This window comes from Protopterus annectens, chromosome 10.part0 (assembly GCF_019279795.1).
Source record: "Protopterus annectens isolate FY-2018-M chromosome 10.part0, PAN1.0, whole genome shotgun sequence".
NCBI classification, from domain to species: domain Eukaryota; kingdom Metazoa; phylum Chordata; order Ceratodontiformes; family Protopteridae; genus Protopterus; species Protopterus annectens.
In genome coordinates this window covers 1,017,229,733-1,017,248,545 of record NC_056744.1, presented here as the reverse complement: position 1 = coordinate 1,017,248,545, position 18,813 = coordinate 1,017,229,733, and the positions used below count along the sequence as shown (strand labels likewise).

The following is an 18,813-nucleotide window of genomic DNA, read 5'->3' as shown; positions in this document are numbered from 1 at the left end:
TTACTAGGCAAAAATGATCTCCTGGAAAGGAGGAAGGGAATCTCACTGCTATTTGTACCACTGCTGAATGATTTTCAGAACCCAGTTATCTGCAAGAATACAGTGCCACAAATGAAGATGACGAGTCAGGTAGAAATAGTTGCCAGACAGAGAAGGTTGGAAAAAATGAAATAGACAGTAGTCAGTCTGCTTTTTTTGTACTGTCTTTGATTCTGAGAGGCTTTCCCTTTCTTTTTGAAGCCTCCTTCCATAGCTTTGTAAAATCCTGTTTGGAGGCATCTGCTGCTTGTACTGATTATTAAAAAGGGATCTGAAGAGATGAAAGTTATTATTTGACTTAAAAAAGGAAGGTTGTAAGTTCTGGGTTACTTACCAACTAACCCATTTCATCAAACATCTTAAGGACCTTAGTAGCAGAAAACCCAAACAGAATTTCCTTGTCCAGCAGAGAATTTAAATTTTAACATACTCAGAAAGATTTTGAGAATGTAACTAAGCAATTCTTCTCATGACTGACCCAGAAGCAGCAACCCTAGAGACATTATCTGCAGCATTGTAACAAAAAAATCACTTTAAGACGTGTTTAATAACATGAGAAGTAGAAATAAGAGAGACATTCAAGAAATCTTTTGCCTCAGAAGAAGAGAGGTTACAAGAAAGCTTCTTCATCTTCTCCAAAGATAGAAATAAAAAACTTTAATAAATGAGCCTGACCATTTAAAATTCTGAAAGTCAGAGTGGGGCAGAATCAATTTTCTTCCCATATCTGTTAAAAGCGTTTCCATCCTTATCACAGGGAATAGCACTGGTATTAGCAATTTGACCATCAGAAGCAGTTTTGAAAAGGGAAATCGCTGCAGGGTCTTCCTTGGGATTAGAAAACAAGTATTTCTGAGGCCAAGCAGAAGTCTGGATTGCAGGTGACAGACTGCCTTCCCTACCAGGGAATGATAGAGTATAGGTAAAGAGAAATTGACAGGGGAGTGCTAAGTGAAAAATTAGTTCTGGTAGAATTTTTAATAGAGTCTAGAACAGAAGCCACTGTTAAAAAGGGCATGATTAGTAAACTATATAAAACATTGCATAACATCAAGAATCAGAGGAGGTTAGTAAAGATTGCAAAGAGAGACTGGAAGGCAATTTGACAAAGAACAATGGGAGGACATCTGCATGACTCAGAAGTACGCAACAAAGTCCAGAAGGTTTAGGATTTCTGCTTTATTTTCATACCCCAGGCAGATTTTAGAGAATTCATTATTAGGTAGATAGCAAATTCTGGAGGTGTGATGAAAAGAGAGAGAGGTAAATGGGAACATGTTTTTGTGAGTACAACAAATTTGCAGATTGTAAAAATTCCGTATAAAGTACCTTTCAGAAATGTTAAATTAGCAAAAACAAAGTGATTTTTTTGAGCTGGGCCACAGGATTTGAATTGTCTATACAAAGCAAGGCCTTACTAAGTTTAATGCTGCCACAAAATGATGACTAGAAAATGGAAATCAAAATCTAAACTGAATGAAACTGAAATACTGAATATTGTGAATGAGATAAAAGAACTAGAGGTGGGATTATTAGAAAAGGAAAGGAGCAAATTTGCAGGAATGCTACATGCAGAATAATGTTCAGGAGGAAGTGTGAGATTTAAATGAAGGCAGGAATTGAAGAACTTATGTAATGGAGCGAATAATAGTTAAAAAAGAATGAAAACATATACACTATATATAATGCATTTTATGTAATCTTGCAGTAAATAATTATTAAAAAAGACAGAAAACGCATATAATGCATGAATATGAAAAATATTAATATAGTTTGTTTTATAGGTTCATAGGTAAGTACTAGGCTAGCTGCCCTTATGGGTCATTTTAAACCTAGCCAATTTCCCTCAAAGGTGAGAAACTCTGCACATTGTGTCTGAAAAGTATACACCTTAACCATTACGCCAACCCTCAACTCCTGTTCTTTTTTATTAATATGTGTACCTAAGTCTATTTATCTCTATGTAATCTGGTCCTTCTCTTTTCTAATGATCTCACCTCTAGTGTTTTATCTCCTTTACAATATTCAGTACTTCAATTTCATTTGGTTTAGATCTTGACTACCCTTTTCTAAACATTATTTTTTGCCAGCCAATAGCATTTAAAAAAAAAAAGCATTTGTGTGACGGAGAAACCCTGTATAGCAGATTTCATAGCGGCAAGAGGCTGTTGGGTAAATTGCAAGTTATGAGAAAAGCATTCTTTATAGGAGATAAATCAGGAGGAATATTTGCTGATTGGGGAATATGCAACTGTACCAAATCAGAATTCATTTGCTGAGCAATGCAGATTTCATTTTGATCCCACTGAAAAACCTATTTCATTTTGGATAAAAGAAAGGTTTTCTGCAAGGGAACCTGAAGCAAACCCTTTCCTCAGAATCAGAATTTTCAGGTTAAGAAGACAAATCCTAAAGCACAGCATTCACTCTCCAGTTTCCGCTCTTCTGGTTGAATTTCAAAGTCAGAAAGTTAGGAAATCTCTTTTCTTCATAGCAGAGAAAACAGGAGCAGAAAAGAAATCAACTCCCTAGCAAATATTCCCTGTCCATGAAAATAGAAACAGGAGAAGCCACACTTTTTCTTTTCTTTCCTTTTCTTGGGAGATTCTCTGGACAGTGACTAACACAAAGCAGACTCATTTGAATCCAGCTTCTATTTCCCAGCTATTAGGTAAAACACTCCTTCCTCTGAGACCAGCAAGAGTGGTTCTCCTTTGTCCATGTAGGGTATCCCTACAGCTGCAGAGGATGTCTATTCCTTGGCGCTTAGTGGCTGTAGGTGCTACAATGGTAGGACAGGGGGAAAACATAAGTGTCTTTGGAACAAAGACTTGACACAGCAGTCACCTATCAGAAGATGAGGTACAGCTGGAGCTGGCCTGATACCCAAACACTCCCTACAACTTTTTTTCTTTATGTGGACAAGGTAAGGAAGAACAACAGAGACTGGTAACTGTTCCATAGGTTTAGCCAAGTATGAAGCACTGAAGATGGGAAACAAAGCATTCAAGAGTTGGTGAAGTTTAAAAACATTCAAAAGAAGGTTATCAGGAAACAAAAAAAAACAAAAAAACACACACACACAAAAGTCTGCACAGGCACAATATCCTGGTTCCTAAAGTCAAAAAATAGAACTTTTACATAGTTGTTTAGTCAAAACGGTCTTCTGACAAGAAGGGACTGTTCAAAAATAAAATAAGTTTCCCAGCAAAGTACTACATAATTTTAAACAAAAAAAATGTTTTCCTCAGAAAATAAATTTAGTGGAACGTTTTCCTTTCCTTTCACAGAAGACTTACCTGCCCAGTCTTGAAGTTTGCTAACTGACATACAATTCCATGGGGTCTACCAAAGGAGTGCACGTCAGTAGCAAGAAAGCACCAAGTTTTTTCCTGCTCTGTCTTTTTAGAAGGAGCACTTCTCAAGCTCCAGAAAGAGTGCAAGGAGGGTGACCTTTAGCTTTGAAATGCTGGCTGGAGGCAATGACGTAGGACCCATATAAATAAGACTACTACAATAGTGATCTAATATTGAACATCTCTACTTCTGTACTTCCAAACACAAACTTTTAAAAGCAATCACATTTCTTCACTTCTACAGATACAGTTTGCCAGTCTGGAAAATATTTCTTCAATTCTGATACAAGATGGTATCTGTACAGTAAGACAGAGAGAGACACATGCAGATGATGGTCTAATCTTCATATCATGTATACTCAAACTGAACTCTATAGAAAGTAAGTGCATTCATGACACACAACTTAATGCATTAACATATAAAGATGTATACAGCACACCATACCGCAGTGGCTGGGAACTGATCACTCTAATACTGTTCAGTACTATTGTCCTCAGGGTGGAGCTGGCACTGACGTGAGTAGGACCTTGAGCAGATTAACAATGATACTTGTACAAGCAGCATTTTCCCTTGCGCTACTTACTTAAACAGCACCTACCATCCAGTTTCTAAAAACCTTAACTTTAGGAACTTTTCTCCTACCTTAAACAAATCATATTATACCACATGGGCATTAGAGAAAATGGAAACCTTTATTGGAAACAGTTCTTGCACTGGCACCTGCTTAACAGTCCACTTTCTTTTCTCATCATGGTAAACAGAATGACTGTCAAGAGTTTGATTGTTTTGAGCAACTCTTCTTTAGAGCTCCATGGAATTTACTTTTGGGTGGACGACTTTTATTTTTCCAGTCTATGGTTTTAATTTTCATGCTTTTCTACACTCTTTTTGGAGACCAAGCAATTCACTTTTATACAGGATAAACAACAATGTGTCATGTTTAGAAGCCAAGCAAAGCAATATCTTGTGGTGGCTTTTGATAGCTGAAATGGAAATCATGATGAATAAAGCTGCTCAGGTAAGACTCAACTTAACTTAAAAAGGCTTAAAATAAATAAATAGAAATTTCATCCAGAGAACTCACAATCTAAACATTGATTTTTGGAAGAATGAAATCAAAAAGTTGATTTTTGGAAGGATGAAATTAAAAATTCATTCTTTAGAAGCTCCGTGTTCATTCCAGCTTAGAGGTTGTATGAACAGAGCAAAAAGGCACACCCCCTTAAAAAGATGTGCAACACTGGAGTTAAAATAATTTAGTAGAAGGGGGAGTAGTTCAAAAAGGTTTGCCTTCCATCCATGCAAAAATATAGTCTGTAATTTTTTTTTTAATTTTGTGTTGGTGAATATTTTGATATTCACCTTTTTATTTTATTTATCTGGGAAATGGACTTTTTGATTGCCAGCTGTTAGAATGGGATGGTAATACTGCACAAAATGTTATTCGTTTCAAGCACTTTTTTAACACAAGTCAACTCATCTAAGATTTTTGTCTGTGGTGGAAAATAATTGAAAGGTATGTGGGAAAATGAATGACATCAGGAGGGAATGATTCTTGGTGGCAAACTGCTTAAAAGAGTGGAATGATTGTTGTAACATGGATTCATAATAAATCTATATCATTAACTAGAAAATTGTGGGAATATACTGAAAATGCACAATGTGAACTTTTAACAGTATATATATTTTAAAACTTCAGCTCCCATGTGAGCTCACACTACAACAGAGATATCTCATGTTTAATTATGTCCTGGACACTGAAGGAGGTATCCAGGGAGACAGAAGTATAACAAGGCTGAACCTGCTTCACTTCTGTCAGAGGAGAAGATTGAGGAACGCATGTCCACACTGTGAAATTTCTTCTGAATCTCTGATAGAGACAAGGAATCAATGGAAGCAACCATCTTCAAGACAGCAGGGTGGGTGAAGTCACTCACAGAAGCAGGAGATGTACCCTCACAGGCATTCCTTGCACAATATCCTTTGGGCTTCCAGCAGGCATGTACAGAAGAAAGAAGGGCTACATTAAATACCCTCTGATTCCCTGCAGATAACAATCATACCACCTACCACTTACACCTAAAGGGATGTGCAGGTATAGGAGTTTACACCACTTGGGGAATTAATGAGCCAAAACTGTGTAGAGGGAGATAATGGTAAAAAAAAAATCCCTGCTCCAATCACATATCTAAATATACAAACATACAAACTCAAAGGTTAGACAACGTTGGAGAAAAGAGGAATCTTACCAAAACTAGCTGTTTTTCAACAAGGGACAAATGTTGATTAAATGTAGTTGCACTCTGCCCAGACCTTCACCCTTATAACCTAACATACACAAGTCATATGCCAAGGTTCTCCTAGAACAGGCATCTCATCAACACCCTGCTATTCCTCCAGACCAAAGAAAATGTTTACCTCTTCCTCTTTGAGTTTTAGAGACTGTGTAAGTTCCTGCAACTCTTGCTGTTCTTTCTTCAGTGTCTCTTCTTTTTCACCCAAGAGCTTTTCTTGCCTTACTGTTACAGAATTCTTGAGTTTCAGTTTTTCCATTAAAGTCTTCACATTGCCTTGCAATTTATTTATTATTTCATTAGCCTAGAATTGGTGACAGAAAAGTGAATACTATTACTCTATCACTGGTGACAACAATATCTCTGGTTTAAGTTTGAAATAACTATAGGAGAGCAAATTTAAACTGGGGTCAATCATACAATGGGCACTTAAAAGTACATCAGATGCAAGGTGAATTTCAAAACAAATTGTGAGAACCAGGATTTACTTGTTTAGTTCTGTGCCACAGCAATTTAGCACTTGCACTTTTTTAATTAAAAAGGAAAATGTAATGAGAAATTGGCATAAAGAACAAACCAATGTCAAAAGGGAAAAAAACAGGAAATGGTTAGCAAACACAAACTGTACAACTTCTATCTCCAACAAAGAGAGATAAAGTAAAAAGTGGGATAACAACTTCCTTAACTCTGTATCACTTTATTAAATGGACTCATTTTGTGTCATTACTGTCCTTTTACAGCTGCTCAACCAAGGTGCTTGTTTTTGTGATAAAGTCCTTATCTGTTAGTCTTGCACCCTGAGACGGCATCATTTTCACATGATCATTATGAGACAGGTCTTAGTGCACTGCAAATAACCAGTCAAATAATCACTGTAGGCATTTACCTGTGCATCCAAAATCTGAGCGCTTTGCAAAAACATAAACATTGTGAAAATAACACGTAAAAAAATAGGGCAGAAGACTAAGACTAATTAAACCAAGGGGCATTTCCTCTCTCTCTAGAACAATGACATTGATTCTCTATTGTACATTCTTAGAACAAGATTCACCTAGTATAAGGAGGAGCTCATGCCTGTAATCATACATTCAGAAATGGTATTCACCACAGCAAGCCATAAAATCTGTCGAGATGTACTACCCAAAAGAGAGGGTGCTAGAGAACCCAATCAAAATGGCTGCCTAAGCCCAAAGCTCTGGACAGGGCCTGCAGACATTTGGATAAAATAGTGTTCCCAAGGATAAAAATTAATCCAGAAGAAAAGATGAATGAGCGAGAACAAAAGAAGGAAGAGATGGCTGCCTTTAAAGCTGCAAATAAACAGAAGCAAAGTACAGTTTTGTACCTACCATAAATGTAGATGTTCGAGTGCTCATACAGCTGCAGTCATAACAGATGGGTTATCCTGCCGACAGGCGGGTCCTTGGTCGGCCGAATTCCAAAGTCTAGGTCCGGCGTCGGTTGTCGTCGCTTCTTCCCTGACGTCAGTGCGGCAGGGGTATAAAAGAGGCAGCCGATGCCATTTTCTTCAGTTTTTCTTGCCCCAGATGTCAGGTGCCCCCAGAAGGAAGGCAAACATAATGTTATGCAAAAATGCAATGTTGATAAATCAAAAACAGTAGTTGCAAGCAAATACACCATAAAAGAATACCCCAAAAAGGTTATATGAAAGGTGTTTGTCATAAAGCCTGTCCTAAGAGGGGATGGAGGGAGGGAAACCTGGACTGCAGCTGTATGAGCACTCGAACATCTACATTTATGGTAGGTACAAAACTGTACTATGTTCATCTTGCATGCAGCTGCAGTCATAACAGATGGGTAGAATCCCAAAGCTAAGTAAGGGTGGTAGGCACTAAGTGGAACTAGGAGGGGCTAGGATGCCCTGCAGGACTGCTGTGGCAAAGCCCGCTCTAGATTTAGAGTATAGTGGGAGGTGATAGTGCTTGGAGAAAGTGTGCATGGAACTCCAGGTGGCTGCTTCCAAAATATCCTTGGTAGGGACCCCCCTGAGGAAGGCTGCAGAGGTAGCTGTGGCTCTGGTGGAGTGGGATCTGATGCATGCAGGGACAGTTTTTCCATGAAATGAGTAACAAAAGCGTATGCAGTGGGCTATCCATTTTGAAATTGTCTGTTTGGAAATAGCCTTTCCTTGAGCACCAGCAGCATAGGACACAAAGAGTTGCTCAGATTTCCTGAATGGCTTTGTCCTGTCCAAATAATAACGAAGTTGTCTGTGAATGTCCAAGGAATGCAGTAGTCTTTCCCCTTTGTTTTGTGGATTAGGATAAAAGGTAGGTAAGTGGATAGTCTGATTCAAAGCTACACTGGATACTACCTTTGGCATAAAGGTAGGGTTGGTTCGTAAGGAAACTCTGTCCTGATGGAAAATGATGAATAGCTGCACAGCCATGAGGGCCTGTAGCTCCGAAACCCTGCGAGCTGAGGTGATAGCCAGAAGAAAGGCTGTTTTCCATGACAAGTACTGTAACTCTGATGAAGAAGCTGGCTCGAAGGGAGGAAGGGTCAGCTTTTCCAATATGAAGTTGAGGTCCCAAGCAGGGACTGGTAGTTTCCTTGGGGGTTTTATATTCTTTGCCCCTCTGAGGAACTGCCTTAAGAGAGGATGAGAGAATAAAGGAGGATCTGTGTTGTATTGTGCAGAAATGGCTGAAGCGTGGATCTTGATGGAGGAGAAGGAAAGTCCATTGTTTAACATCTCAGCTAGGTACTGTAAAGTTTGAGGTATATTTATTACCCAAGGATTCTGCCCCTTCTTTTGATTCCAGGCACAAAATCATTTCCATTTGGCGGAGTAGGCCTTTCTAGTAGAAGGTCTTCTGGCCTCCAAAATGACATCCTGCACCTCCTTGGAGAGGAGAAACTGTTGGGAAATCAAGGAATTCTCCATGCAGCTAGATTTAGAGTTTTGAGATGGCTGTGAAGAGTTTTATAGTTGTGCTGGGACAACAGAAGAGGGACTAGAGGTAGGATCCATGGTGGGGAATGTGTTAGGCTCTTCAGGAGCAGATACCAGTGTTGCCTTGGCCAGTCTGGAGCAATGAGAATCATTTTCGGCCTCTCTGCTCTGGCTTTTAATAGAACTTTGGGAAGCAGAGGAAGAGGCGGGAAGGCATAGATGGTCAATGTTGTCCAATTGAAGGAAAGTGCGTCCACTTTCCAGGCCTGTGGATGATAGGTCCTTGAACAAAATTTTTTCAACTGGCAATTCCTGTGGGTAGCAAAGAGATCTATGTCTGGCTGACACCATGCTCAAGTTATCTTTGTGAAAATTTGAGGATGCAACTTCCATTCGTGTGGATCTGTCATATTTCTGCTTAGGTTGTCTGCCAGTGTGTTTTCCTTCCCTGGCAGGAATTGTGCCTGTAATTGAATTTTCAATTCCAGTGCTGTGTTCCAAAGGGTCATGGCTTGCCTGCACAGGGGGTATGAATGAGTTCCCCCCTGTTTGTTTATGCACCACATCACTGTGGTGTTGTCTGTCCTTATCAATAGCTGGCCTGGATGCAGTAGGTCTTTGAAGGTCATAATAGCCTTTTGCACGGCTAGCATTTCCTTTTGGTTGATGTGAAGGAGCTTCTCTTTTCGTGCCCATTTTCCCTGAATGCACTGATCTGTCATGTGTGCTCCCCAGGTGTAGTCTGAGGCGTCTGTTGTGATGATTTGAGTTGCTTGAGGTACACAGAAAGGAAGACCTGTGTTTCTTTGGCAAGCTTGAGCCCACCACATAAATTCCTTTTGAAGGCATGGAATGAGTGGTATAATTGATTCCAAGCTGTGGCTGTGTTGAGACCATAAGTTTTTTAGGTACCATTGAAGTTTCCTCATATGCAGCTTTGCACATGGGATTAGTAGGATGCAAGATGCCATGAATCCCAGAGCCTGCAGGACTTTCCTTGCAGTTAGCCTGGTGTAAGTTGACATTTTCCTGAAGTATTGAGACAGTTGCCCTTGCTTGTTTGGCGTGAGGTAGGCCATCTGGGTGGTTGTATCCAAGCTGGCACCCAGGAAAATTATTTGTTGATAGGGTATTAGTTTTGATTTCTTTTTGTTGACTGTGTATCCCAGGAAGTTCAACAGTTTTATTACAAACGCCAGGTGCTGCAGTAGTATGTCCTTGCTGTCCGCTTGGATCAGGCAGTTGTCCAGATATGGGTAGATTTGTATCCCTTGTAGTCTGCAGAAGGCGATTACTGATGACAGGCATTTCGTAAACACTCTGGGCGCAGTAGATAAGCCAAAGGGCAATGCAGAGAATTGGTAATGGGTTGAACCTGCAAGAAATCTGAGGTATCTTCTGCAATTTTGTCTGATAGGGACATGCAGGTATGCCTCCTTGAGGTCCAATGCTACCAGCCAAGACTCCTTGCCCAGCATGGGAAGACGCTGCTTGTAATGTGAGCATCTTGAATTTTGGCACCTGTAGATATGTGTTTAGTATGGATAGGTCTAAGATAGGTCTCCAATCTTTGTCTTTCCTTGGTACCAGGAATAGTCTGGAATAAAACCCTTGACCTTGTTATTTTGCAGGTACCTCTTGAATTGCTTTCATGGCCATGAGAGCTGAAATTTGTTTTTGTGCCTCTGCCCTTTGATTTTGTGGCAGGTTTGGCATGCCTCTCATTTTTGGAAGGGTGTGAAAGTGGAACCTGTAACCTCTGTCTATAATGTCCAGAATCCATTTGTCTTTTGTAACAATATGCCAATTTTTTGAGAATAATGTCAGCTTTCCGCCCAAAGGTGCTGCCCTTAAAGCTTTACTTGGCAGGTGTAGGAGGAAGTAATTGTGTCTGTTTTCTAAAAGATTGTGATCTATCTTCTCCACCTCTTGGGGTTGGTGCTTGCCACTGTCTGGCTCTGAAAGATCCTTGAGGTTGCCCTCTACCCCTTGGACGCCTGTATCTGCCCCTTTGAGGTCTGTCCGTGGCTGGAAAGGACCAATTTTTTGAAGTCCAGTTTCTGCTGAAACGTGGAGGCTGTACCTGCAGGAAATCTTTCACTGTTTGCATTGATTTCGCTTTTTCCTCCATTTTCTTTAGTACCTCCTCTGCTTTAACACCAAACAATACATCTTTTTGAAGAGGTGCATCTAATAACTTAGCTTTGACATGATCTGGTAAGGTTTGCTCTTTGAGCCAAGCATGCCTACGTATAACAGACCCCATAACAGCAGCTCTACATGAGGCCTCTAAAGCATCAAAACCACACTGCAAGGTATGTTTACCCACTTGCTTTGCACCATGCAACAAATCCTGCAACTCTTTTAAACCTGGTTCTTCTGGTTGTGTCATCTTGCTTTTCAGCTGAGATATCAAAAACTGTTGATACTTTAACATATGGAACTGACAGTTTAATGCCCTCATGGTTAAAGTGGCCGAGGTGTACACCTTTTTCTCCCACCTTTCTAAAGATCTGGACTCTCTCTCTGAAGGTAATGGGCTTTTAGCAGTAGAGGCCTTAATTCCCTTGGGACCCTGTGAAATAGTTTCTGGGTCAGCAGTATGGCTTTTATATAGGAACTGGTGAGAATCAGGAACCCGGTAATACCTGTCTGGTTTAACAGGAGCTGGAGGCAAAGAATCAGGATTAAGGCTGGCTTCTGTGTACACATCATCCAATATATCTAAAACAGGAGGGATAGCCAGAGGCCTATGCTGGGGGAGCAGAAGAAATTCCCTGAGCCTTTTCTTGGAATCTGAGTAATCTTGGCCTTCCCAGTGAAAGTGTTCCCTCAAAGTATGTAGGGTTTCCCCAAAAGAGAAGTCCTCAGGGGGGGAGACCGAGGGAATAGACTCCTCTGCATCAGAGTCTTCGAATGGAGAATAGGCACAATCCTGGTCCTCAGATAGTTCTGAGGTAATAGAAGCTTGATCTGAGGAAGGGTAGTCTTCCTCTAATCTGGGCATTTTGTCAGAGGGGGGTTGAGAACCCCTGATAAGAGTAATCAAATCCTCAGCCATTTTAAGCATCTTTTTTTTAGGCATGGTGCCTTGAGAGGGTGTCTGAGGAACCTGTTTTTTGGTTTTCATGGCTGTTTTAGATTTAGTGAAGGCTTTAATAGAGAAAGAGGAAGGCCTGAAGACTCCTTGAGAAATGGCAGGCCTGTCTAAATGCTGAGTTTCCCCGCCAGGAGTGGCGTCGGTCTCAGTAGTAGGAATGGGGGCCGAGGAGCCTGCGACCTCGGGTACTGAAGACACCGGTAATGCATTGTCATCGGTACTCAGGGGCTGCGTAGGTGCCTCGCTGAGTACCGGAGAACCGGTAGTCGGCCTTAGCGTGGTATCAGTAGGCGGTGTGGACCTCGTATGACAGTCCTTATCTTTGCGTTTTTTGCTCAAAACTGGAGTCGGAGTATCCGACGACATAATATAATTAAATTTTTTTGCCAAAAAAGTGAAGGGCGAACTCCGCCCGATGCTTAATAGTGCATTTGTTAAATCTAGCACAAAAACGGCAGGCCAAGACGTCGTGGTCTGGGCCTAAGCAAGGTATACAGTAAGTGTGTAAATCCTTATGCGGTATTTGCTTCCCACATGAAATGCAATTATTAACTTTGTCTGACATCGGTCTGAGGCAAGAAAAGTTTCTCCAACGGGGTACTTAGCTTTCAAGAAGACTTCGGCTGAAATACTTTCGTAAATTTCAGGAGCTGGCTGACCGGCACTTGCGAACTGCTTCTGCTTCAGGCACCACGCGGCAAGAAAGACTGAAGAAAATGGCGTCGGCTGCCTCTTTTATACCCCTGCAGCACTGACGTCAGGGAAGAAGCGACGACAACTGACGCCGGACCAGACTTTGGAATTCGGCCGACCGAGGACCCGCCTGACGGCAGGATAACCCATCTGTTATGACTGCAGCTGTATGCACGATGAACATCTGCATTTTGCACGAAATAGTAATCACAGTGAAATGTGAGTTTCTTGAAACAAGCAATGGAACAGCAACACAATTTGAAAGGCTACAAGGGAACTTGCATAATCTGGATGAAGATAAATCAACAGTTAAAGCTGAGCTGATGGAGCTGATTCCCAGAACACAGGAACTAAAAGACATATTAAAAAAGTCAAGCTGAAAAGATGGATGATATTGAAAATTGCTCAAGAAGGAATAACATCAGTATAAGAATCAATCAGAGGAGGTGAGAAAAGATCAGGAAGAGAGACTGGAAAAATAATTTACAAGAAAACAATGGTAAGACATAAGTATGGCTCCCAAATATGCAACCAAGTAAAGAAGGTTTAGGATCTTTGCTTGGAAGTGTTTGCATAACTATTTTTATATCCCAAGCAGACTTCAAATAATTTTTCCTTGAGCAGACAGCAAATACTGGAGATGTGATGGAGAAAAAAAAGAAGTAACTGGGAACATATGTTTTGGGAGTGTAATGAGTTGACAGATTTTAAAAATTCTCTATTGAGTACTCTGTCAGAAATATTGAGTGAGCACTTGGCTGTAAGTAATAAAATGGTTCTTTTGAGCTGGGATACAGGATCTGAACTGCCTAGACATAGTAATGCCTTACTAAGTTTTATGCTGTTTGCTGCGAAAAAAAGCAATTACTAGAGAATGGAAATCAAAGTCTACACCAACTGTATTTGAGGTATTGAATACTCTAAAAGAGATAAACGAACTGGAAGAGGGATCTTTAGAAAAGGAAAGGCACAAATTGCATAGATGTAAATGGAAATTGTGGGGACAATACATGCATAATAATGTTCAGGAGGAGCAAGGTTTAAGGGAAAGTAGAAATTCAGCAATTTTTGTATTGTTGGACTAATGAAAGTAGCAAAGAAAATATATGTGATATATATTGTAATTAAATGGAAAATGTTCAAGTGTTTTTTTCTGTTAATGTATGTTTGCCTATGTCTTTAGTGCTAATTTAATAAAGCTGTTTAAAAAAACAAGGAATAACATCAGGATAATTGGAGTACAAGTAAGACAGTAAGCAACAGTGAACTGGAGTAATTTGTAATGCAACGATTACATGAAAGATATGTGAAGCAAGTAATTCAATAAACACTAACAGAAAGCATACACAGGATGTGGCAGCAACAAGCAGCAGTAGAAAGAGCCAGGCATGGTTCCATGCTTTTGCTGTGAAAAAATAATAATAAGACAAGCAAAATGACTTAAGAGTTATCCCATTTACTGGGATGTTCATAAAGCTTTATAAAAGAAGGAAACTATGCTGGAGTATTAAGTGAACTAAGAATGAATGGAAAAGCTGCATGCTTTAAATACTCTGCATTTCTGGAAGTACATCAGGAAGGGATATAGTTCAGCTTGTATAATATGGGGTCATGTTCAAAAGTTTAAACAAAGATATCACAGACAGCTAAACAACCCACCCAGTAAAAATCTGAATCAATTGTCAGACATGGATTGGGACTGCAACCTTAAACATGGGACAGGTGAAAAGAGACACCGTGAAGATGTGCAATGACAGATGCTGAAACCCCTGCAGGAAAGATGACAAGACCAGGAAGTATAGAGGAGTCACATTCCATTAAAAGAGATGAGTAGGAAATAAATCATAAAGACAACCACAAGGTGATGGGAAAAGAGACAAGAAGGTGGAAGGCAAACAAAAAGATATATCAGAGGGACAAAAGAATGAGAAACCTCTCCCAAGGGAGACTTGGGTAGAAAAAATAAAGAAATAAGTAGAAGCAGAGACAGACAAGAGAGAACAGACAAGAGAGAACTGTAAAGATGCTGTATAATGTGTAATATATATATATATATATATATATATATATATATATATATATATATATATATATATATATATATATATATATATATCATCTAGTTCATAGACTGTTATTAGACTAACGGCCCAGGATCCTTTCTAAGTTAAGCCAAGTTTTCCTAAAAGAAAAATGATGTCCTGTATCCAAACAGGACACGGAGGGTCAGGCATTTATAAGCTACCTCTGTCCATAACGGACATGGGTACCAAGTCCATTGGAAATGTTCTATTCCCCATCCACTGGTCTAGGTTGCTCTTAAACTAGGTAATAGACAAACTCAGCTTCACACGGATGGAAGCCTGTTCCACGGGAAGGGCAGTCTCTGGGACATATATCTGTCTCTCCAGCATGTTCTGTTTAAGTCACAGACAAAATTCAAGTCCTTAAACCTTATATTTCGTGTACTGTTTGAGTCACAAATATGCAGGAGATTTATAAGTGAGGGGTTTGCGGATGTAAACAACACACAGATCACCCCTCAGCAATCTATAGAAGACTGAATAAAGGGAAAGGGTTTTAAGGTGCTCTGCATCAGGCAGGTTTGTAAAGCTTTGTATTCTTTTTGTAAGAAACCTCTGAGGTCACTAGAGTTGCTGCATATACCTGGTGAGGTACATACTGAAGGCAGCATTGTACTCTATGACTGGGCTGATAACAGCAGAGTACAGTGGGATAATGACCTCTTTGGACCTAGATGCCACGTTCTTGCTTATAAGATGTTCAACATAAAAGGATTTCCTCACACTATGGCTGCATGGTAGTTGAAGGTAAGGCTGCTTGTCTACGTGCATACCCAGATCCTTGATCACTGGGTCGACTCATAAGGGTGTATTATCAACATGGTAATTAGCTGGGATGGTTGACTTAGCAAAGGGTACAATTACACATTTCTTAGCAATGAGTTTAAGACCATTGCTTTGGCACTATTTGTTAGTCAGACAAAGGTCTTCTTAAAGAATGCTAGTGTTTGCAGGGGTTGTTGATGATAACCCCCCATCTTGCAATCATCTGCAAATCGTGTAACTCAGAGATGAACTACAAGACAAGCTAAATAGAAGCATTTATGACAGATGGCAGAGACAAAGAAGTGGAAGACGGAACTACTTGACTAGATGGAGTGAAAATGACCAGAGAAAGAAAGAAGCAAGTGGAAGAAATGGACACTGAAAACAGGTGACTATAGACAGACCAGGAAGGATGTATTAAATGAATAAGTTCCTTATCTTGTGAAACACACCCCAGGGAACACAACACCAACATTTTACAGACAATGAGCTGAACTGAATCAGTTCTCAAGGGGGGTGATGGGTAAAACAGTTGGGTGTGGGGGCAAAAGGACAAGCCTGTAAGGTAAGCAGTTTATTTTTCATAACAACTTAAAGATGCACAATAAACTGCAGTACACACGTCTGGTCTAATAGCTGATGTAACAACTAGGAGGTTTGAAAAGGAATGTATGGGGGACAACAAAAATGTAAACAACAACTTGTATACAAATGTGAAATAAATGAACAATGGCTCATAAGCAGCTGTAAAACGGAAAACAAAATATTGAACTTTCAGAGAAATAAAGCTGGTGCACCAGATGGGTGCAGCAGTGTAGAGATGAGACCAATAAATCGGAATGATGTAATATAAAAAGATCATGCGATTAGTACTGGGTTGGCATGCAGGGTATTAGTGTAAGGGACAACAGAAGGGAGGAAAAACTCTTAAAAAGCCCATGTCCATGGCATACCCATGTACATGCCAGAGCCATAAAGGCAAGGATCCAGAGACTGGAGATGAAGACAAGGGGTCTGGAATGTAAGCAGATGTTAAAGAATAAAATATTCAGCTTGCAGTATAGGCTAGCGAAAGAATTATGTCAGACAGCAGCAATTGGGAAAGCAGGGAGGAGTGGGAAAACCAAGAAAAATACAGTTGATTAAGTGGGAAGGAAAAAGGGGATTAGCAACTGTGTTTCATAGAGGGCTTCAGATAACCACACAGGAGGTGACAAAAAGTAGGACAGGTAGATGTATCATCTGGCAGGGAATGGTGGAAGGTGCATGATGAACAACAAGAAATATAGGTGCACCAAACAATGATGAAGGATTCTACACAAACGTTTTGCTAACAAGGGACAGACCAGAAAAGATGGAATGGGGGACTACAATGTCACCATGAAACCAGAAAAGCACAGGTTGTATGAGAAAAGGGAATATAACAAAAAGATGAGACAAGAACTCGCCACTGAATGAAAGAGGGAGGAAGGTTGCACATTTGGAAGGGAAAGGCATCCAAATGAGAAGGAATACACCTTCACAAGAAACATTTTGTTACACACATGAAAGCCTCATAGATATTTAGGAAAGGAAAACCTAATAGAAAAGGTCCAAATACAAGAGAGATACATTATCATATAATGCAGCCGTGAGACCCAAGTGCGCATGAGGGCTAGTCATAAATGGAACGAGACAGAAGACAAAAAAAAAATATACTGCAATGATTAAAGAAGTCAATACAGTACAATATTAAATACAGGGACAAACTTTAACAGCACTGGTGGAATGGGAACAAGGCCATTCTCTGGGAAAATTCAGTGTATAAGGAAAGAAAAGCGGTCATTGAGGAGATGGATAGACAGCTAGCTATGTTATAGATTGAAACTGGAAGAGAAAAGCAGTACGAATGGAATTGGAGAGTAAGCTTTTTATGAAGCAAGAAATTCAACAATGTACTAGGAGCAGGAGGAGGAGGCAAAAGGAAAACAACTAGCCAAGAAATACAAAAGAAGCAGGCAGAGAGAGAGAGGCTAAGGAGAGGAAACAGAATATTTAGAAGAGGACAAGCTAATGAGGGAAAGATTCAAGGAATACCACATGGAGATTTACAAACAGGAAGGGACAAACATATCAGAATGGAACTGGGGAAACAGTGTAGAGGGATATATACTGGAGTTAAAACAGAGAGACTAGCTGAATGCAGAAGTGACAAGGAATGAGATAACGATAGCCATATACAAGATGAAGAGGAGGAAAGCTGGGTGGCCAGATGGATTCAACCTAGAGTTCTACAAATTGGGATGAGATGAAATGTGAAGGTCCTAGTGGAGGAATACACGAGAACAAACGACTTCGCTACAATATGTAAAAGTATCAGGAGTGCCGGGATAACCATGATACTTAAAGGGGGTGGAAAAAAGAGTGTAAATGGGTAATTATAGGCTTTTCTCTCTAATTAATGTAGATATCAATAATGTGGTAAAGGTAATGGCTGGAAGACTGGATGAAATATTGCTAAAAATAATACAAATAGGGCAAAATTGCTTTATGAAGGAAAAGAAGGCAGATAAAATGGTGAGACCTACTGGAAGTTATACACAGGGAGGAAAAAGCAGAAAGGGAAAGGTATGGTTGTACTTTTTGACCTGTAGAAGGCCTGTAGGAAATAAAGCAGCCAACCACTGATGAAATATGGTACACCCTGCATGAGGATGGCATATGAGTGCAATATACAACATGGAGTTAACTAAACCATATCTAAACACCAGTTTCAGGCTGTGGCTGATGGGAACAAGAGGATTGACTATAGTTAAGGATATAAATGAATACAGGCCATATACTAGTGGTGATAAAGTGCACCATGCATGAGGACTGCACTTAAGAAATAATATGGAAGTGAGTTTTGAACACAGAAGTTTGACTATATAAAAATATGTACTTCCCAGAAGCCTGCATTTGGTATATAAACTAATGAGGTTCAGATGCTCTCCCTTTCTGCAGAACCTTTTACCTACTAGCCATTTATCAGAAACCACTCTAATTTACCTGCCCCTGAAATCATCAGATATACTGAAGCAAAGACAAATGATATAGATAAAAAGAAGTTATGTACTCACTATAATGTTCCATCTGCGATGTCCATTTTCATTCTTCTTCAACCAATGGGTTCGATCTGTCCATCAGATTAGAATCAGCCACTTTCTACAGATTCGAGGAGCCGAATCTTGATCTCCTCCTTTACCCAGAATGCCCCTGACCATCAAAATACTATAGATCAATTTTGCTGCTAATAAATACATTTACAGTAACATATAAAGATAATGATACTATGATAGGAAAGGGATAGATAAAGATCAAGAGCTCAAACAGGAACTATGGTTCCTAACCACTCTTCTGTTAGATCTCTTCCAGGGATAAGGATGGAGGAAGGTGGGAGGGAAGATGAGGAAGAATGAAAATAGACAGCACACATGGAATGTTATGATGAGTACATAACTTCTTCATCTGATGTTCTCATTTTCATTCATTCCTCAACCAATGGGACAGAGTTCCCAGCTACAGTAACCTTGGGTGGCCCTTGTG

The 18,813-nt window shown here is 40.0% G+C and overlaps 1 protein-coding gene across 1 annotated transcript in view; it reads right to left on the bottom strand.

The window, feature by feature from the left end:
- SASS6 (SAS-6 centriolar assembly protein) overlaps positions 1 to 18,813 on the bottom strand; it is a 1,319,564-nt gene that overhangs the window by 462,393 nt on the left and 838,358 nt on the right. The window contains exon 11 of the mRNA XM_044085777.1: positions 5,815 to 5,994. Coding sequence (XP_043941712.1) covers positions 5,815 to 5,994 — 180 coding nt within the window. The remainder of the gene's footprint in view (positions 1 to 5,814; positions 5,995 to 18,813) is intronic.